The sequence below is a fragment of the Octopus bimaculoides genome, chromosome 10 (genome assembly GCF_046866305.1).
Source record: "Octopus bimaculoides isolate indiv1 chromosome 10, ASM4686630v1, whole genome shotgun sequence".
Classification (NCBI taxonomy): Eukaryota; Metazoa; Mollusca; class Cephalopoda; order Octopoda; family Octopodidae; genus Octopus; species Octopus bimaculoides.
Window position 1 is genome coordinate 71,717,301 of NC_142937.1, and position 22,498 is coordinate 71,739,798.

Sequence of the window (22,498 nt, forward strand, 5' to 3'; positions counted from 1 at the left end):
CACGTACAGAAATATAAATCAGAGGTAGAAAGCCAAGACGGGGTAACATGGTTCAACCAGAATAGGTTGTATTTAACTAGGTCAGTGATAAAATGTTAGCCTATTCTGTATAATTGACAATCTGAGTTCAAGTCTGTTTACTCTCCAGAACTGACCAAATAAATACATACACCCACAACATAACATAGAAATATGTCTTGCAAACAACTTGCACATGCAAGTGCTACCAGTCGAGAACTCCGCATACCGGAAGCCAACAAGTGTATGGGGTCACCAGGAGAGAATTTATGGAAGTATTATATATATATATATATATATATATATATATATATATATATATATATATATATATATTTAGTTAGTTATCCCAGTTAGCAATATTATGAAATTTTGCATAATATTGCTTGCTATACTTTTCTAAATATTCATATTCCTAACAAAGGATATGATTGTCAGAAATATAAATCTGATATTACTGTATAACACTGTATCTAAGAACTATGATAAATAAAGGGATGTCAGTAAACAGTTTTCTGTTTATGACCAATACTGGAAAAACAACTATTGAGAAATTTATCTGAGAACCTTAATAAACAGGCGCAGGAGTGGCTGTGTGGTAAGTAGCTTGCTTACCAACCACATGGTTCCAGGTTCAGTCCCACTGCATGGCACCTCGGGCAAGTATCTTCTACTATAGCTTCGGGCCGACCAAAGCCTTGTGAGTGGATTTGGTAGATGGAAACTGAAAGAAGCCCGTCGTATATATGTATATGTATATGTACATATATGTGTATGTGTGTTTGTCTCCCCAACATTGCTTGACAACCGATGCTGGTGTGTTTACGTCCCCGTAACTTAGCAATTCGGCAAAAGAGACCGATAGAATAAGTACTAAGCTTACAAAGAATAAGTCCTGGGGTCAATTTGCTTGACTAAAGGCAGTGCTCCAGCATGGCCGTAGTCAAATGACTGAAACAAGTAAAAGTAAAAGAGAGTAAACACTATTCTTAATAAAGACACCAGTAACTAAGATAAATGTCTTGAAGAGGTGGTTCATGTTCCAGGTAATTGTCCAGGTTTGAGTCAACAATCTGTTTAATCTAATTAGAGATAAAATAAGAAGAATCACTAAATAAAGGAATCAATTTGTTTCCAACGTTCTTTAGGTATCTCTGGATATAATTAAATGAATATTATGCTCCAATGTATCTATCCTTATACCTGCTTTATATAAAGTGTACTCACAATTACAATTATTTGACATAGTTTAAAATCCAAGCATACTTACTACTAATTTTGCTGTTGTAATCAGTTTCATTGCCTTCATCAGAGATCTCACTAGAAGGTTCATCAGAGGCCTGTAAGAAATAAATTAGAAAATATCAACAGTTGGCTTTTAACCTCCACCCACCAACATGTTAAGTATTCTTATAACATTTTGCTACCACCTAGAGCAGACAAGAATAGTAATTAAAGCTTCTTACTAATTAAACTGTCAGCCAAGTATTACTAGTAAAGAGAGCTTTCCTGTAAGATTTTAGTCTGTTTGGGATAAATCACTAAATGTGATTCAAATGGAGAAGAGATATCAGAGGAAAGAAATTTAGTACAGAGCAAGTGTCAGCTATGACACGGAAACTGGTTTTGCAAGTAAACCCACTCGGTTTCAAGCTAATACCAGGCCAAGCAACAACAGCCGGCATACAAAACAAATTGTTGGAAATGATAGTAATGCAGTGAGAGAGGGAGAGAGGGGGGGGGGCTACAGTGCTACAGCATAAACTTAAATAGACTTCCAAGTGATGAACATTGTTTTGGTGTGAATACAAGTCAAAGTTTTATCAATGAAAGGAATGTGTTACATAAATAGAATCAGAAATAATTGTATTCTAACAGCAATGAATCTCTTCATAAGGTAACGACCAAAATTGGTTAAGTTTATAACAGATTAGAGAAATTTATGTAATTTGGTAATTTGCAACCATAAAATAAAAAAATTTAACATTGATATTAACTAAATACATATAATGGCTTCATTTTTTAAATTTCTTTGGAAATTTCTGCTTTATAAATTTGATTGTTTAATATCTGTTGTTTCTATGTTAGCTTGGCTTGGATAGATTCACTCTGAAATAAAATTTGAACAGTTAATTTACAGGTGACTAACATTGAAACTATTATCAGAATACCATTAATAAGTACACAGTATTAACAGTTATGATTGAACCTTTTAAAACGTTAGATTTATCTCCTAATTAAGTAAGGAGGTAGTAGTGTTACAAAGCATTATTATTATTAGTAATAGTAATTAGTAAGAGTAGAAAACGTAATCAAAGAGTAAAAGATTAAAATCAAATCTTACAGTCATTTATACTCTTGCTACATAGGTAAAAGTACAAATACATTTGTGAAGTTTAGCTGTTTACAGGTGAATAACTGACAAATGTCCTTTTGTTGTGACTGGTCACAGAGTAGGAGTGGCAGTTATTTTCAGCTAGGAAGCTTGAAGTAGAGTTATTTATGACTTACTGAGAGGATCTCCAAGAAATAACTGTAGCAAAAAGTATGTTTGAAATTATAATTTAAAGTTAATTAATAGAAACTTTTCACCTCTCATTAGATATTTTTATTTTATAACAACATTATTACTGCTTTAAAAATTTAAAAAAAGAACTAAATTTTTATCATTTTCACCTGTATCGTATTTAGTTTCATGGCATTTGTATGCTGGAGGGGTTATAACTTCTCAGTAAATTGAGATACCTGTCTGATATCATTTCACCTGCCATGTTTATGCACTTAGTTACATTTGTCTTTTGTCATACAATGGCTGAGATTTTGTGTCTAATGGTTAAAAAAAATTATTAATATTTTTGTATTTATCTTTTATCTTTTACTTGTTTCAGTCATTAGACTGTGGCCATGTTGGGGCACTGCCTTGATGAATCTTTAATCAATGAATTGACCCCAATACTTAAATTGGATCTATTTTAAAACGGGGGTCACAGTTTTCATTAATGTTTTACGTAGTGTTTTTGGTACCGAAAGACTTTCAAACTTCGTATACTTATCTATTTTGTGTTATAGAACAGAAAAATATTTTTGTATTCAAATTTATTTCATGTAAAAAATTGTCTTATTTCGATAATTTCAACCAATCACTGACAAGTATTCAGTTGTTTACATTTACTTCTTTGGATGATTAAGCGGTGTAAAGCGTATTTAATCTCCATAACTTCTGACATTTTTTTTGCTTCGTTTTATTTGCTTTTTTCATTTTAAATTTGCTTTTTTCATTTTCTTTTTTTTTTCTTCGTTTTATTTGCTTTTTTCTTTTTAAATTTGCTGTTTTACCCTAACCCTAACCCTAGGGTTAGGGTTAGGGTTAGCCTATAATAGAAAGGTTTATTAGCTACTGCCAATATGCTTCAGCCATTTTTTGACAAGGAAATAATAATTTTATCACCGTAGAATTGTTTCAGAATCGTTTGTTTATGTAGTCGGCACGGCTGAATGGACGTCAGTGATTGGTTGAAATTACAGAAATACGACAACTTTAACATGGAATAACTTAGGGATTTCTTTTTTTTTTAAGAAGACTAAGAGAAAAAGATGTTTTATATGTCACATTCTACCAGTGTTCCAAGTTTCAAAGTGTTTCGTTAAGAAAATACTGTGGCCCCCGTTTTAAAATAGATCCCTTAAATTTTTTGCTAAGCCTGGTACTTATTCTATTGGTCTCTTATTGCTGAACTGCTAAGTTATGAGGACATGAACACACCAATACCAGTTGTCAAACAGTAGGTGAGATAAACACAGACACAAAAACGCACACACAATGGGCTTCTTTCAGTTTCTGGCAACCAAAGCCACTCACAAGGATTTGGCCAGCCTGAAACTATAGTAGGAGACACTTGCCCAAGGTGCCACACAGTGGGACTGAACCTAGAACCATGTGGTTAAGTAGCAAGCTTCTTACCACACAGCCACACCTGCACTTGTAAAATTCTGTTTAATATCCATAATATTTAGAGTGCTTCAATGATATTCAGCTTAGAAACAAGACAAGCTTGGCTAGATTGAGAAATTTAATTCATAAATGCATAATTTCCAATTTGTCCCTACTGCATGACACTTCGGGCAAGGTTCTTTTTAATGTGGTGTTAGTTTAACTAATACCTTGTGAACGGAATCTGACAGATGGAAACTGTGCACACCACATTCATGTGTGTGTGTGTGTGTGTGTGTTGAGTCTTGTCAATAAATATAGGTGAAGAATGTGATGTCTGGTAAGGAAACTGGAAAACAGGTGCTCTTTAAATGAAGTCTGTTAGTTTATTTGTTCTGTAACAAGGCTTCTACCTAGTTTTCAACCCTCTCACCATCTCAGATTCCCAGTGTAAAAGCATGGCCTGACTATAGTTCTCAGCTTTGAGAAATGAATTGTATCGTCATAAAAGGTATGAACACCTACATGAACATGTTTTGACCAATCAGTATTGGCTGCTTTGTACTCAATAAGGTAGCATAGTTCCCACCTAATAGTTTTGCCAAAAGTTCTAAAAGCTTTGCTAAAAGTTTCAAAAAGCTGAGATGTTGAATGCCAAGACAAAATGACCTCAGGCATTACACAAAATTTGGTCACTTAGTTCCGTGATAGGCATTCTCACTTTTTCTACTTGTTTTACTTATAATAATTATGAACAATTATCATATAATTAGCTAGAATATTATTTCTATTTTACACATTGAAAACTTTAAATTATTATATACATGATGACTTGTATGTTTTTTAATTCAATTAATTAAATATATATACATACATATATATATATATATATATATATATATATATATATATATATATAAAGGTGCAGGAGTGGCTGTGTGGTAAGTAGCTTGCTTACCAACCACATGGTTCCGGGTTCATTCCCACTGCGTGGCACCTTGGGCAAGTGTCTTCTACTATAGCCTCGGGCCGACCAAAGCCTTGTGAGTGGATTTGGTAGACGGAAACTGAAAGAAGCCCATCGTATATATGTATATATATATATATGTATGTGCGTGTATATGTTTGTGTGTCTGTGTTTGTCCCTCCAACATCGCTTGACAACCGATGCTGCTGTGTTTACGTCCCCGTAACTTAGTGGTTCAGCAAAAGACCTGATAGAATAAGTACTAGGCTTCCAAAGAATAAGTCCTGGGGTCGATTTGCTCAACTAAAGGCGGTGCTCCAGCATGGCCGCAGTCAAATGACTGAAACAAGTAAAAGAGTAAAAGAGAGTATATATATATAATTATTCAAAGTAGAAAAGAAATAGAAACATTATTATCAGTGTGATAATCCTCACTTTAACGAGTAGCCAACCAGCCCACCTACTATTGTGTATTACCAATGATGATATGATGACCACCACTAAAATTCTAAAACCTTTTAGACAATTTCCTGCAACCATTTGCCATTGGAAATACAGTTCATGGGAGAACTGTAATGCTATTGTTCACGAACTGTAATTTAAAATTACAGCCAAATATCCTAATGAATAAGCAAAAAAATGCAATCAGTCAATTGGTTCTGACCTAATCAATCATTATATCAACCATTTAATAGTCAGGTATCCCTATCTAGAATTGATCTATCATTTGAATCATTGATTCATTTAGGCTGATAATTGATAATGAATAAAACAATCATTAATGTGTTTAAAGGTATGAGTAGGAATTAAAACCATCAAATATACCTAAAAATGATAGACATATAATCTCAATATCTTTATATATATATATCGTCATTGGCATTTAATATGTTTTTTTTTTTAATAGGATCCAATGAGTCAGAGGACTGCAGTGTGTTCCAGGTGCTTGTTATGGTACTTCACATATACACACACTCACTTGCATGCATACATGCAACCTTACTGTATTCACAATTAACAAGCAGATAAAGTTCTAGATTACTACATTTTAAAAAGCTTTTATTTTTATGACTAACTTATCAAATTTTGGTGATAATTTGTTTTTCTATTGTAGAGAATTATCATTCTACAGATTCTGTGTTTTTGAAGGTGCTCAAACAGTGCTAGAGAAGGTGGACAACAATCCCTCTATTGGGATTCACTAAAGCTGATTGGTAACTCAACAAAGAATTTTGATCTAGCATTTGTTCACCAAGAGAATGCTTCTGACAGAGTTCCAAATTGTAGTCAGGCAAGCACTAAGAAAGCTAGGAGTGGATGAAAGGCTTGTGTGAGCCAGGCTAGCTGTGTACAGAGATGCTGTTAGCAAAGTGAGAGCTAGCTATGAGTTTGACCAGGAATTTAGTATTCAAACAGGTGTCTGTTAGGACTCCTGTTTTAATCCCTCCTATTCATCATTGATAGGTATTCGGGAGATAACAGTGGAAACTTCTGTATGATGAAGACCTAATTCTCATAACTGAGTGTGTGGAAGAATTAAAAGAGAAATTTCAAACATGGAAGCAAAGCACAAAATCACAGGACCTTAAAATAAAGACAAAAGTTTTTGACAGCAAGAGAGAAGAATGCATTCTGATGCTATCTTGGAAGTGATCCTGCTCAATATGCAGAATAGGTATGTCCATGTATTGGGTTGTCCAGAAAGTTCATGCCGATTTTTAAAGGAGAGAAAAAGGTTAATAAAAACTTGCCATTACATTTTTAATCAACCAAATATGAACCATTTTGTTGCACAATGCGTCTCCATCTTTCCTTTAACTTGAAAATACCCTCTTCCCAGAATTGAGGTGGTTTCATGGCAAAGAATTCATCAAGATATCTTTTTATGTCATCCAAGAAATTGAAATTTTTACCATTAAGACTATTCTGCAGAGACCTGAATAAGTGGAAATCCGAAGGAGCAATATCTGGTGAATATGGAGGGTGGGGTAACACATCCCAGCCGAGCTGCAGCAATTTTTGTCTGGTTCCCAAAGAAATGTGTGATCTTGCATTATCATGTTGGAAAACAACACTCTTCCTGTTGGCCAATTCTGGATGTTTCTCTTGAATTGCTGCTTTTAACTCATCCAGTTGTGTGCAGTAGTTCTCAGAATTAATTGTCTAGTTACTTGGGAGAAGCTCATAGTACAGAATTCCTTTCCAATCCCACCAGACACAAAACAAGACTTTTTTATGGTGAAGACCCACTTTTGGAGTAGCTAAGGGTGGCTCATGTCGCTTACTCCAGGATCACTTTTTCTGAACATTTCGGTAGATAATCCATTTCTCATCACCTGTCACAATTTGCTTTAAAAAAGGCACGTTTTCATTCCGTTTATAAAGCGAATCACAGATGGAAATGCGGTCCAAAAGGTTCTTCTCACTCAACTCATGTGGTACCCAAACATCGTAGCGATTTGTGCACCCAAGCTTTACCAGGTGCTCATAAATGACGGATTTTGATAGGTTGAGGCTTTCTGCCAATTCTCGGGTTGTGCAATGTGGGATATTCTCAATTAATGACTTGATTTGGACATCATCTATATTGGATGGTCTGCCTGATCACTCTTTATCAATAAGACTACAATCTCCAGCTCAGAACCTTGCGAACCACTTCCCTACAGTTCTTTCGGATAAAGAAACATCACCATAAACTGCACATATTTTTTTGGTTGATTGTGAGGCATTTTTCCCTTTACGGAAAAAGAAAAGCATCAAGTGCCGAAAATGAACTTTCTTATCTTCTATTTTAAAGGGTTACAGAATTAACACAAGTTATAGGAACAAAAACCTTCTTCCACGAAGATAGCTTAAACTGTGCTCTAAATGGAGGTGTAGTCAAATCGTACTTTATGAACTCAAACATGTTCTAAAATAAGTCGAAAGGTAAGCTACTTTAAATCGGCATGAACTTTCCGGACAACCTAATAAATTATGGGTGCACAAAAGGAACAGCAGGATCACAAGCAAACTAATAGACAAGGACTTTGAGTGTAGAAGATGCATAAGACTAGCTAGTGATGTAAGAGTACCCATAAAATTAATTTCTCCAGATGTTTGTAATGCTCCTCAGAAGTAGGTGATTATTTTTGTTACCTAGGAGACTAAATCAGCAGTGAAGGTGGGTATTTTGAAACCATTTTAGCCAAAAGAAGAGAGTGGAAAAAGTTCTCAAAGTTGAGAGCAGATTTTATCATGTTTGCATATGTAATGGATGTTGCATCATATCAAAAAATGGACAGAGGCGTATTCTGTTGGATGTGTAATGTTAGTGAGCATGAACAATGGAGAACAAATGAACTGGGAGAAACTGAAAAAAAAAAAACTGGATGTAATTGAAATCAGTTGTAGTGTACAAGAGAGGAAACTCTGCTGGGATGGACATGTGATCATACAGAGGATGAGTGTTGGGCAAAGAAATACCAAGTGATCAAGGAACTCACAGAAGACGAAGACACAGGAAGGAGTAATGAAGGTAAATCCAATAAGGTTAAACTACACAGAATCATGACCAGTAAAATAATGTATCGTTGTCATCAGTTTAATAAAAAGAAAGTTAAAAAGCCAACTTACTTCAGATGTAGTGTCACTTTGGGATTCCAGTGCTTCAGGAGCATCGTAATATTCTGACATTGAGCAGCTTTCAGCTGAGAAAGATTGTGTAAGCGTATTGTGTTCAGTGCCCTCCTAACAGAAACAGAAAAAGAAAACAAATTAGCTGCAAATAATATGTAATGTTAGTAAAAAATACATATTGTTTCAAATCAAGAGAATAAGTAGGTTACACTTTACAATTTCAAATATTTGCGAATTACCTCTGAAAATAGACTACATACATATATATAAGTGTATATAGAGTTTTAATGGCTTCTTATCCATGCATGGAAAGCATTTTTATTGTGCTAATGCTTACCCAAATAAATTTGCACTTCATGTTTGAAACTCTGATGATACTATAGTGTAATACACAAGCACACAACTATGAGAACATTGCATCTTGTAGCAGAAACAGTTGAAAGCTCATGAACTTCCTGACATAATATCTCATTGCCTTGTCATTTTAATTTCTTTTACACACACACATAATATTAAGTATGTTATAGAAAGTATGGGCAATTTACAGAGCGCTCAGAGAGAGCCAACACAAAAAAATACAGAGTAGAGGAAATTGAAAACGCAAATCATAGGCGATCAAACAGATTCCTGAATGCATAAATGAAGATATTCAATCAATGTAATTGAATCATATATATTTATACACATCAACATAAATCCTGCATGTACAGGCATAAAGGTTCTGCAAGGGTATAAAGAATAAAACCAAACATACATAAAAATAGAGAAAAAATATAAAAACATAAAAATACGTATAAAATTACATAAAAATAAAGATTACATGTAAAGAGTTATACATGATAAATATAGGAAGTGCAAAATAAATGAGAGGTTGATAAATATAAGAGTAAAAATGTCAACCTTCAAAATGGCAAACGATCTAAATCATCTAAAAATTCCTTATACATCTAGGATATAAGATAGAAATGACACAAGATATCAAGGTTAAGAAAATAAAATAAAATAGGATGCGAAGATAGGAGGGTGTTCCATCTATGGCTGTTTCAGGGGTACATTACCAATCAGGATTAAAAATTAAATACTCCATATATGCAATGTCTCCATCAGGAAGATGATGTTCTCCTTGGTGGTTGCCATCATACTTCTTTTTATATTACCCATAAAGGGCTACATAGAGATGCTTTACAGTACAAAAGACAATACAAAACAAAATCGGGGAACTAAAAATTAAGAAAAGGAAATCGAGCAAAGAAGAAAAAAATAAAAGAAGTGAATGAAATTTTGAAAGAATGATAAAAATGAAGTGCAATGCCCACTCAACCACCGAAGTCAAGTGGTTAAATTTATACATGATTTTTGACAGTCTTTCCTCTTTTTTTTCCATTTTTTGAAAAGAAAAAAGTTCACATTTTCATCATCTTTTTTTTCTCTATACTGTTCATATCTCTATTCTTCTTAGTTCCTCATATTCCACTACAGACGGCAGAGCGTCACACAACCATATCCTGTCAATCATACTCACAAATCCACGGAATGTATCCATAAATCCATCATACCTTTCATCCTTCACCAGAATTCCTCTATAATCTCCATCAATTCTCTCTGAGCAGCCTCACCCTCATCACTTTGTTTTTTTTCTTTTCCACCCCCACACTCCCTTTGTAGATTATCAGGAATCCCTTATAATTACATTCTTCTTGTGTTGGTTTTTTTTCTACTGCTTGTGTATATTTAGGTTTAGGTTGTTCTCCATCTTTTTGTGGCTTCCTCTCAGTTTCTGTTGCTGGTCCCTGTGAATGTTCTCCTGTTTTAGCCTTCTTTCTTCTATTGGGGCTGACAAATCCATCACTCCCCACCTACCACTTTCATTCTGTCTTCCTCAGTCTTGTCTTTCTCCTTTGCTTCACTAACACCCTCTACATTGCTTTTGTCTTTCCTTGTTTCAGTTCTCTCTTCCATCTCCCTTTCCTGTTCCCTTTCCTCTACTTTCCCACTTTGAGCATGTTTGAGCTTGGGGCGCTGTGTCCTCATATGACCCCTCACTCCACATATATAACATTTGGGTCAATGTCCCTCCACAACAACCTTCAGCGTACTTTTCTCTGCAATATCAATCTGGTAGGGGATTCCTTCTATATCTTCAAATGTTGACTTTATTCCTTATATGTTTAATTTTACCCCTATTTATAGAAGCTATTATTGTTCCTAAATTAGGCATTGCTGAGTACAAAAATTTTACAGTAGATTTATTACAAATGGCATAATATTTGTGATGCTATGGGAAGTAAGATTGTAGGATTTAAAAAAAACAATCTAGGTAGATTCTTAATCCTAAGTGAGAAAGGAGGGACAAACCAAATAACCTCCTTAAATTATATAATGGTAATATGTTAAATAAGTTTTCAGACGTGATCCCCTTGTGTAGCCATAAATTTCACTCTACATTTCTAACAACCTATCAAAATTAGATCCACTAAGTAATTGATTTAGAACAATGTTTGTAGTTATAATTACAATTCCCTAGTATTTGGATTCTTCCACTCATAGCAAACATATAATCGTTTGAGCTGTAAAACATTTTGTTAGGAACTCTTGATTCTGCTTTATTAGTTCAGCACCTGCCATTTTTTGTTGTGAGTTGTAATTTATTCTGATATTGCTTGTTTTGTTTTGAAAGCTTTGTTGACACCTTGTTTTAATTGTTATACTGCCTTGCAGCAATTGTTAAATTTATTGTTGGTTTCACTGCTTAAAGACTGTTCATTACTTCTTGGAAGTATTTGTTTTTCATTCCCCCGTTGTGGGGGGGGGGGGAACAGTTAATTTTAAAAAACATGTTGTGTGGCAATAAGCTGATTGAAAATGTTGAAAATATTATGTTGGAAACAGAAGACATTTCAAGTGCAACAGAAGGTTCACCAATGATTTTTCAGGAAGAATTCCCAAGTCTCCCATCTGGGACTCCAAAAACACAAAGTATTGTATCAAAAAGAATCACAGACATACCAAGTCTACAAAAAGAAGATAACAAGAAAAAAGGTTTGCGTCAGCAGCTGAGAATCGAACCCAACAACTCACAACAGAAAAAGAAGAGCTACAAAAGGAAGGAAACAGTAAAAGTGGAACCCCCAGAAAAATTGCTACACGAAGAAAAAAGAAAAACTTTAATTTTCAAAACGTATAACCTAAAAAGTAGAAAAATTGATAGAATGTCAGAAGAGACGATTGAAAATTGTTTAAAACAAATATGGACTGACATAGAATACATCACACGTGGAAAAAAGTTCGGCACAATAGAAGTGCGAATGGTGAACAAAGAAAAGGCACAGCACCATCCAGTGGAAACACTAAAAACTTAAGACGTGGCACTCATCCCCAATGTATATGGGAAGGAGAATATCGAAAACAAGAATTGGAAGAATCCCACCGGAGGTGGACCCCATGTAACTATGAACCTGGAGGAGAAAATCATGCTCCTCCAGGTGTTGGTTACCGACAAAATGACCTGGTACAGCCAGACAATAAATATGATCATGCAAGTGCAACCACAAACACTGGAAGAAATTCCAGAGAAAATTGAGATAGTGGATGAGTCCCTCATAGTATTTGTGGAGGGAAGAAAGCCAACGTGTTTCCAGCGTGCGAAACTTGGGCACATCCGCACCGAATGTAAAGAAGGAGAAGAAAAGAGGAGGAGGAAGAAGAAGAGGAGAAGAAAGAGAACCAAGCAGGGAACAAAAGGAAAATACATCCAACTGTGCCAGCCAGAGCTGGTCTGAGAGACAAGAGGCCGAAGAAGACAGCAAAAAGAGAGAAAGAAGAGAGTGGATTAGTAGCCTTCAACACAGAGGATACATAAGAGAACTAAGAATGAAGAAAACAGCTAAACGAGTGGATGAACAATCGGACAATTACAAAAATTACGACATTTATGATATAGATCTAAAAAGCCACACAATCCTGAAAAATAAATTCAAGAAGACTGTGGGAACAATGAGGAAGGACTTTCATTCTTCTATTTTTAATGACTCAATGATTCCAATCCCGCGAGCAAAAAAAAAAGAAGTGGTGGAGTCTCCCCCTCCACCTGATACAACGGAATAATTTAAAGATCAAAGGTAAGATATTATGGCTATTCGCATTGGTTGTGTAAATGTACGTGGCCTGATGTTGAGCTCGAAGCAAGGGCACTTCCTAAATGACATCAAGTCGTGGGATTTGGATGTAATTGTTGCTACAGAAGCCTGGTTGAAAGGACCAAGATATTTTCTCCCTCTGCTGAACAGCTACGAGAAATACGTTTCCCCATGTCGGGCGACAGGTGGAGGCAGGATGTTGGTCCTATTAAAAACAAACTGGGTTTCAGAGAAAAGGTTGATTTTTGCTGATCCAGAAGGTAGGCTGGTCATTTTGGGCTTGACTTTCAGTTGTGGCAAGACAATCAGGTTGGTTGCTATTTAGGCACCCAATATTTCTGGTCATGAAGACGTATGGCTCAGTGGTTAGAGTATCGAGCTTACGATCATGAGGTTGTGAGTTTGATTCCTGGACTGGGCTGCGTGTTGTGTTCTTGAGCAAGACACTTTATTTCACATTGCTCCAGTTAACTCAGCCATAGAAATGAGTTGCGACGTCACTGGTGCCAAGCCATACTAGCCTTTGCTTTTCCCTTGTATAATATCAGTGGCATGGAGAGGGGAAGCTGGTATGCATGGGCGACTGCTGGCCTTCCATAAATAAACTTGCCTGGACTTGTGCCTCGGAGGGTAACTTTCTAGGTGCAATCCCATGGTCATTCATGACCAAAGGGGTCTCCTCCATTTTTGGTCAAAAAAGTGAATATTTTTGTGACCTACAGAAGTTTCTAGTCACAATGCATTCTTTAGTTTTGCTAGGAGACTTTAACACAATCTGCGATGCATGCATGGATTATGTTGGCTCGACACTGGGATCTGCTAAGTCATTGTCAGCTAGCAGATCCATATAGGCTGGAACACCTGGATGCTTTGTTGTGGACATGGTCAAACAGCGACGGGTCGTCCAGATCATATATAGATAGGATTCTAATTAGAAAAGTAGACAAAAGCATAGTGAAGTGTCCACAGTTTTATCCAATCAGCAACAGTGACTACAAGATGGTTACCTGTATGCTGAACTTAGATAAGGTACATAGAAAGGGATTTGGCTACTGGAAATTCAATACGTCCCTATTGGTGATTAAGGAGTACAGAAAGTGGATTAAGATGATAATTCAAAGGGTATTAATAGATGCCATCATTAATAATAAATGGTGATACGCCCTAAAACGATTCATAAAATATGAGTCTATTAGATATAGTATAGGTTTAGTGGATAAGGAACATAAGAAAGAAAAGGGTCTAGTTAAGAACATAGAGGAAGCCATGCGGACCAGGTGAGGGTGAAGAAACTGGAATTAAACCAGAAGATACGGCACGGTGGAGGTGAGGTTTGCCACCAAAGAAGAGGCAGCCTCACATTCCACCACCATTCTGAAGTTGAACAAGGTAGCGCTGCTGCCCACGTATAGGGGAAAGTGCAGTGTTCGAATCAAAGTAGCGAGAGAGCCACCCAAAATTAAGACCGAGTGGTTGGTGGCAGCTATTCTGGTTGGCACTGAAGACAATCTGGACCTGGGACCGACAGGAGAGACAAATATGTTGAACTGGTGGGGATTCAGTGTCAAGATGTGGCTTTTTTGCCACATTTGAAGGCATAGAAACAATCCCCTACCAGATTGATATTGCAGAGGAAAGTACACTGAAAGTTGTTGTGGAGCTACATCAGCCCAATTGTTATATATGTGGAGTGAGGAGTCATATGAAGACACAGTACCCCAAGTTTGAACATACTCAGAGTGAGAAAGTAGAGGAAAGGGAACAGGAAATGGAGAAGGAAGAGAGAACTGAAACAGAGAAAGACAAAAGCTATGTTGAGTGCATCAGTGATGCAAAAGAGAAAGAAAAGATTGAGGAAGACAGAATGAAAGCGGCAAAGGAGGGGAGTGACGGATTTGTCAGCCCCAAAAGAAGAAAGAAAGCTGAAACAAGAAAACATTTACAGGGATCAGCAACAGAAACCGAGAAGAAGCCACAAAAAGGTAAGGAACAACCTAAACCTAAACATACACAAGCAGTGGACAAAAAAAAAAAAACAACAGAAGAAGAATGTAACTATAAGGGATTCCTGATAATTCATGAAAAGAGTATGGAGGTAGAAAAAAGAATAGCAAAGTGGAAAGGACTGGTGAGGCTACACAGAGAAAAATTTGACAGAGATTATAGAGGAATTCTGGTGAAGGATGGAAGGTATGATGGATTTATGGATACATTCCGTGGATTGGTGAGTATGATTGACAGGATATGGTTGCGTGACACTCTGCCGTCTGTAGTGGAATATGAGGAACTAAGAAGAATAAAGATATGAACAGTATAGAGAAAAAAAAGATGATGAAAATGTGAACTTTTTTCTTTTCAAAAAATGGAAAAAAAAGAGGAAAGACTGTCAAAAATCATGTATAAATTTAACCACTTGACTTCGGTGGTTGAGTGAGCATTGCACTTCATTTTTATCATTCTTTCAAAATTTCATTCACTTCTTTTATTTTTTTCTTCTTTGCTCGATTTCCTTTTCGTAATTTTTAGTTCCCCGATTTTGTTTTGTATTGTCTTTTGTACTGTAAAGCATCTCTATGTAGCCCTTTATGGGTAATATAAAAAGAAGTATGATGGCAACCACCAAGGAGAACATCATCTTCCTGATGGAGACATTGCATATATGGAGTATTTAATTTTTAATCCTGATCGGTAATGTACCCCTGAAACAGCCATAGATGGAACACCCTCCTATCTTCGCATCCTATTTTATTTTATTTTCTTAACCTTGATATCTTGCGTCATTTCTATCTTATATTCTAGATGTATAAGGAATTTTTAGATGATTTAGATCGTTTGCCATTTTGAAGGTTGACATTTTTACTCTTATATTTATCAACCTCTCATTTATTTTGCACTTCCTATATTTATCACGTATAACTCTTTACATGTAATCTTTATTTATATGTATTATTATGCTTTTATATTTCTTCTATATTTTTTTGTATGTTTGGTTTTATTTTTTATACCCTTGGACTGAGGACTGGCAAACCAGATGGCTGCACCAGGCTCCAATCTTATCTGGCAGAGTTTCTACAGCTGGATGCCTTTCCTAATGCCAACCACTCCGAGAGTGTAGTGGGTGCTTTTACGTACCACCAGCGCGAGGGCTAGTCAGGCGGTACTGGCAATGGCCATGCTCAAAATGGTGTTTTTTACGTGCCACTTGCACAGGAGCCAGTTCAGCAGCACTGGCAATGACCTCGCTTGAATGTTTTTCACGTGCCAGTAAGGCAACGCTGGTAACGATCATGCTTAAATGGTGCTATTTAAATGGCACAGAAGCCAGACAGCTGCTCTGGCAATGATCACGCTCAGATGGTGCTCTTAGCGCTCCACTGGTACAGGTGCCAGTCATCGAATTTGGGTCAATCATGATTGTATATATATATATATATATATATATATATATATATAGCAAATGAAAGACAGAAGATGGAATATAAGAGAATTTCTTATTAATCATGACAATTGTTTCAACACATCTAGCATAGATTCCTCTTGGATGGGACACTCAACAACTGGTTCAGGAGCATCCGGTGGTGCAGATGTATCTCATCAGGTGATAAATAAATACTACTCGTTAAAGTAACTGTTCCGCAATGTAACTTTCTGTTTTGTAGAGAGGAAAGCAGCCAGATGGAGGAAATATCTTCATTTATACAGAAGATCAAAAATAAAATCACACATGACAAAAAGAGAAATGAACACACAATCCTGTGAGAAAAGTATTAAAAATAACCATTAACAAATATGGATGCATAAACGGGCAAGCTGCATGGCACAAGTACACTTGCTCATACAAGCATCTGCAAAAATGTGAGCATATGCACACGTGAGGTTTGGTGCACTCTTGGTCACAAAGCGAGTCATTTATCAACTTGGTGTTTATAAAAATGAAGAACTTAAAAGTAAACTTAAGTCATTCATACCTTAAAGTAAATTAAGTTAACGGTTACTCAAAATTCATTCTCACTGCATTGTGCGAAAGTACATTTATATGTGTGTAGGCATCTTGAGAGTCATTCAGAAATTCTATTAATTGTCTTCTCGTTAGTCCACAGAATAGTTTGAGCTCATTATTTGTTCAATTTTGAAACAGCATTCATTCACCATACATTATGCTTAAATAATTCCTTCCTCTCGAACAACACCTACCTCTAGCCTACTATTCTATATATCAGATCCTGATAAGGATCTGGTATTGAAATAGGGTAAAATGTAAGAGAGAACATAAATCACAATACTAGAAATCTACAAGAAGTAGATTTAGAAAATTTGTGTGATAAATTGATGAGAACAGTATCATATGAAGTAACAATATTTAATTATATCTTATGAAGTACAGCAATGGGCTGTACCTACAAATTTCCCTCCTCTGTTAAATATTTCTGCAAAACAAATATAATAGCAATAGTGACATTCTAGAATAGATACAGCCAAACATGTTTAAAATTTGAGAAGAGCAATAATAAATAATAGAAATTGCAGTTCAGTTTATGACTATATTTCCTATTACAAATGTATTTCATTTTTTTAGCAACTGTATAGTTTGACAGGAAGCCACAGAGCCTTATGAGATATTCAACCATTTAACAAAGGTAACAGCATCAATAAAATGATGCCATTGGTTTTGGAACATTTACAACTCAAACCCTTGTAAAATACAAAATAGAGAAAGTTTTCTTACTTTATCTGCTGGGGACGGTAAAGGTGAATTAGAAACCATTCCAGTATTATAGTCAGGAACTGAAGAATCAGTATGAATACGAGATAACCGTGCCCGAAGATCAGCATTTTGTCGAAGTAACTACAATTGAGAGAAAAGACTGAACATTTAAAAAACATTCTCATAAGGTAAAAATATTTGAAAATAATTACCATAATAATTATTTTCAATGTTGTTACAAAGATAAAAAAGGAAAAAGTTTATATCTTCTTTATCTTTTTTTAAGAATATTTCTATGTGAGATGGACTGGAGTTTTACCCCAATGAACAACATAAAAATACATTAGTATTGAATATTCTTTTAGATGATAGTAAAAAGAATTTTTAACTAAAACTTTCAAAACTAGATGACATAAATAAATAAATGTACAGAGGGAAATTCAAACGCATTTGGTTTTACAGTGCAATTAGGTTCCATGAAGATTTTGCATACATATATGAATCCATATATTTTTCTCTTGCTAACCTACAATATATTAGTATTCCAGCAAATGAGGTTAGCTCTCTCTCTCTCAACACACAGCCACACCTGCGACTTACCACACAGACACACCAAATATATATGTACATCATATAAATATGCTACTTTACCTTTGGTATTCAAGTACTATTTTTAGTGCTTACTCTTGTATATATATATATATATATATATATATATATATATATATATATATATATATATATATATATATATATGTATGTATATATATATATATATATATATATATATATATATATATATATATATATATATATGTATATGTATGTATATATATATATATATATATATATATATATATATATATATGTTATATACGAGTGTGTGTGTGTGTGTGTGTATATATAGATATGTGTGTGTGTGTGTGTGTGCGTATATATATATATATATATATATATAGATACATACATACATATATATACAAACATACATACATACATATATATATATATATATATATATATATATATATATATATATATATATATATATATGCATATATGTGTGATATGTATATATATATATAGGCGCAGGAGTGGCTGTGTGGTAAGTAGCTTGCTTACCAACCACATGGGTTTGGGTTCAGTCCCACTGCATGGCACATTGGGCAAGTGTCTTCTACTATAGCATCGGGCCGACCAAAGCCTTGTGAGTGGATTTCGTAGACAGAAACTGAAAGAAGCCCGTCGTATATATGTATGTGTGTGTATATGTTTGTGTATCTGTGTTTGTCCCCCCAACATTGCTTGACAACCGATGCTGGTATGTTTATGTCCCCCTTAACTTAGCAGTTCGGCAAAAGAGACCGATAGAATAAGTACTAGGTTTACAAAGAATAAGTCTTGGGGTCAATGTGCTCAACTAAAGGTGGTGCTCCAGCATGGCTGCAGTTAAATGACTGAAAAGAGTAAAAGAGTATATATATGTGTGTGATATGTATATATATATATATATATATATATATATATATATATATATATATATATATATATGTATATATACATGTGTGATATGTACATATATGTGTGTGATACGTATATATATATATATATATATGTGTGATATGCATATAAATATATATGATATGTATGTGTGTGTATATATATATGTGATATGCATATGCATATATATATATATATATATATATATATATATATATATATATATATATATAATATGTATATATATATGAATATATATATACATATGTATGTATATATATGATATATATATATATATATATATATGTATGTGTGTGTGTGTGTGATATATATTTCATTTCATTTTCATTTTAATCTAGTTTCAGCTCATGAGCTGTGGCCATGCTGGGGCACCGCCATTTATATGTGTGTATATATATATATATATATTTCAGGTACACGACACTGCTTTTCCCCTTCCCAGGCTACAGGCCCACACCCCCAACACCCATACTGTTAGGATTGGCACTCTCAACGTCGGCACGCTGAAAGGTAGATCTGGTGAAATTGTTGAGATGCTTGAACGGAGATGCGTAGATATGTGCTGCATCCAGGAAGTAAGATGGAGAGGAGGTTCTGCAAGGTTCCTCACAGGCAAAGAACACAGGTACAAGATTTTCTGGGCAGGGAACACTGACGGGGTCGGGGGCGTAGGAATACTTCTAGCGGAGAAATGGGTGGATAAGGTTATCGAGGTCGTTAGAGTAAGTGACAGAGTACTTAAGATCAGACTAGTGCTTCATCATAGATTAGCTACTGTCATCTCAGCCTATGCACCTCAACCTGGGCTACCAGATGGTCTGAAAGACCAATTCTATGACACCCTCTTGCAAACTACCTCGTCGACGAGTGACAGGGACCTTCTCTTTGTGGCTGGAGACTTCAACGGTCATGTCGGACGTCGTGCTGGGGGCTTCCATGGCATACATGGAGGCTATGGCTTCGGTTCCCGCAACGAGGAGGGAACCAGACTGCTGGAGTTCTGTGATGCAACCAATCTTATGGTCTGCAATACCAACTTCAGGAAACCTGCCAGTCACCTAGTCACCTACCGCTCCGGCAGACACTCTAGCCAAATCGACTACATCCTCGCCAGAAATAGGGAAAGAGGGCGGCTTATAAATGCCAAAACCTACCCTGGCGAAGAATGTACCCCACAACATAGATTAGTAGTTAGCGACTTTGGGATCAAGGCAAAATGGGTGCCCAGAATTAGACAGGCTTGGAGAAGAAGGGTGTGGAAGCTTAAAGACCCTGCAAACGGACAGAGACTTAGAGACAAGTTACTTGAAGCATTTAACGAAATAGAAGGGGATATAGCATCATACAACGTGGAAGACAATTGGAGATTTCTGCGGGACAACCTGTTGAAAGCCACCGACCAGATTTGTGGGTGGTGTAAAGTCCCCTCCCAACCCAGAGTAACGTGGTGGTGGAACAAGGAGGTAGACAGGGCTATTAGACAAAAGAAACAAGCTTGGAAGGACTGGAAGAACGGTGGTAGCAGGGAATTGTACCAATGTGCCAGAAGGGAGGCTAGGCGACAGGTTTATTTAGCCAGAGGGGAAGCAGATAAGGAAAGATTTGCCAATGTTCTGCGCCGTGAGGACCAAAGACTCGAGGTATTTCGTGTTGCAAGACAGTGTAGGAGAGAGAATAGTGATGTTGTAGGAGAGAAATGTGTTCGCATGGATGATGGTACGCTTGCATTAAATGAGGATGCAAAGAAAGAGGTCTGGAGATGCCACTACGATAGATTGCTTAATAAAGAGAATGAATGGGAGAAAGAGAGCCTGCCTTATGTCGACCCAATAGAGGGACCAGCTATCCGAGTTGATAGTACCAGGGTAGATAAAGCAATTAAGAGTATGAAGACCGGGAAAGCCCCCGGCCCATCAGGAATCACTGCAGAGATGCTCAAAATATCTGGCAGTGTTGGCTATAGCCTAGTCACCCGTATTACGAACCAGGTGATACACGAAGGAGTCATACCCTATGACTGGTGTAGCAGCATCATAGTCAACTGCTACAAAGGTAAAGGGGACGCTTTAGATACAAATAATTACAGAGGCATCAAGCTGTTAGATCAGGTTATGAAAGTTACAGAGAGGGTCATAGCCCAACTAATTAGGGAGCGAATCAATTTAGATGAGATGCAGTTTGGGTTCGTGCCAGGTAAAAGCACTACTGATGCCTTATTTCTAGTGAGACAGTTGCAAGAGAAATACCTAGCTAAGGATAAACCTCTGTACCTGGCTCAAAATATCTGGCAGTGTTGGCTATAGCCTAGTCACCCGTATTACGAACCAGGTGATACACGAAGGAGTCATACCCTATGACTGGTGTAGCAGCATCATAGTCAACTGCTACAAAGGTAAAGGGGACGCTTTAGATACAAATAATTACAGAGGCATCAAGCTGTTAGATCAGGTTATGAAAGTTACAGAGAGGGTCATAGCCCAACTAATTAGGGAGCGAATCAATTTAGATGAGATGCAGTTTGGGTTCGTGCCAGGTAAAAGCACTACTGATGCCTTATTTCTAGTGAGACAGTTGCAAGAGAAATACCTAGCTAAGGATAAACCTCTGTACCTGGCTTTCGTTGACATGGAGAAAGCCTTTGACAGGGTCCCCCGATCCCTTATCTGGTGGTCAATGAGGAAACTTGGGATAGAAGAATGGCTAGTGAGAGCTGTGCGAGCCATGTACAGAGATGCTGCCAGTAAGGTGAGGGTTGGAAATGAGTACAGCAATGAATTCCGGGTAGAGGTAGGGGTCCACCAAGGTTCCGTCCTCAGCCCCCTATTATTTACCATAGTCCTCCAGGCAATCACAGAGGAGTTCAAGACAGGTTGCCCCTGGGAGCTCCTCTATGCTGATGACCTTGCCCTAATTGCGGAGTCACTATCAGAACTAGAGGAGAAGTTTCAGGTGTGGAAGCAAGGTCTAGAATTGAAGGGCCTTAGAGTCAACCTAGCTAAAACCAAAATCCTAATAAGTAGGAAGGTAGATAAAACACAAACCCCTTCAGGTAGATGGCCCTGCTCAGTATGTAGAAAAGGAGTAGGTAGTAACTCTATAAGATGTACCCGGTGCAAGCTATGGACACATAAGAGGTGCAGCAACATCAAAGGCAGGTTAACTAGCAAGTTAGTTTTTGTTTGTGGCAGATGTTCAGGTGCAATAAAGACTGCAAACAAACAGGAAACAACTTCTATCTCATTCCAGGGTGAAAAACTAGAGGTAGTCGATAGCTTCCGCTACCTGGGCGACCAAGTTAGTAGTGGGGGTGGGTGCGCTGAAAGTGTAGCTGCTAGAATAAGAATAGCCTGGGCAAAGTTTAGAGAGCTCTTACCCCTGCTGGCGACAAAGGGACTCTCACTCAGAGTAAAAGGCAGACTGTATGACGCATGCGTACGAACAACCATGCTACATGGCAGTGAAACATGGGCTGTAACTGCTGAGGACATACGTAAGCTCGCAAGGAATGAAGCCAGTATGCTCCGTTGGATGTGTAATGTCAATGTGAATACCCGTCAGAGTGTAAGTATCTTGAGAGAAAAGCTGAACATTAGAAGCATCAG

The 22,498-nt window shown here is 36.6% G+C and overlaps 1 protein-coding gene and 1 long non-coding RNA gene across 31 annotated transcripts in view; one reads left to right on the plus strand and one right to left on the minus strand.

The window, feature by feature from the left end:
- Window positions 1-22,498, minus strand: part of LOC106882425 (oxysterol-binding protein-related protein 6) — a 287,012-nt gene that overhangs the window by 17,293 nt on the left and 247,221 nt on the right. For all 30 annotated transcript variants that reach the window (XM_089358781.1, XM_089358777.1, XM_089358776.1 and 27 more), the window contains 3 exons: window positions 17,397-17,516; window positions 8,532-8,645; window positions 1,289-1,358 (listed from right to left, as the gene is read on the minus strand). In XM_089358781.1, coding sequence (XP_089214907.1) covers window positions 1,289-1,358; window positions 8,532-8,645; window positions 17,397-17,516 — 304 coding nt within the window. The remainder of the gene's footprint in view (window positions 1-1,288; window positions 1,359-8,531; window positions 8,646-17,396; window positions 17,517-22,498) is intronic.
- Window positions 1,539-8,530, plus strand: LOC149133769 (uncharacterized). Its single transcript, XR_016243446.1, has 2 exons — window positions 1,539-1,915; window positions 5,824-8,530. It is a non-coding gene; the product is annotated as an uncharacterized LOC149133769 (long non-coding RNA).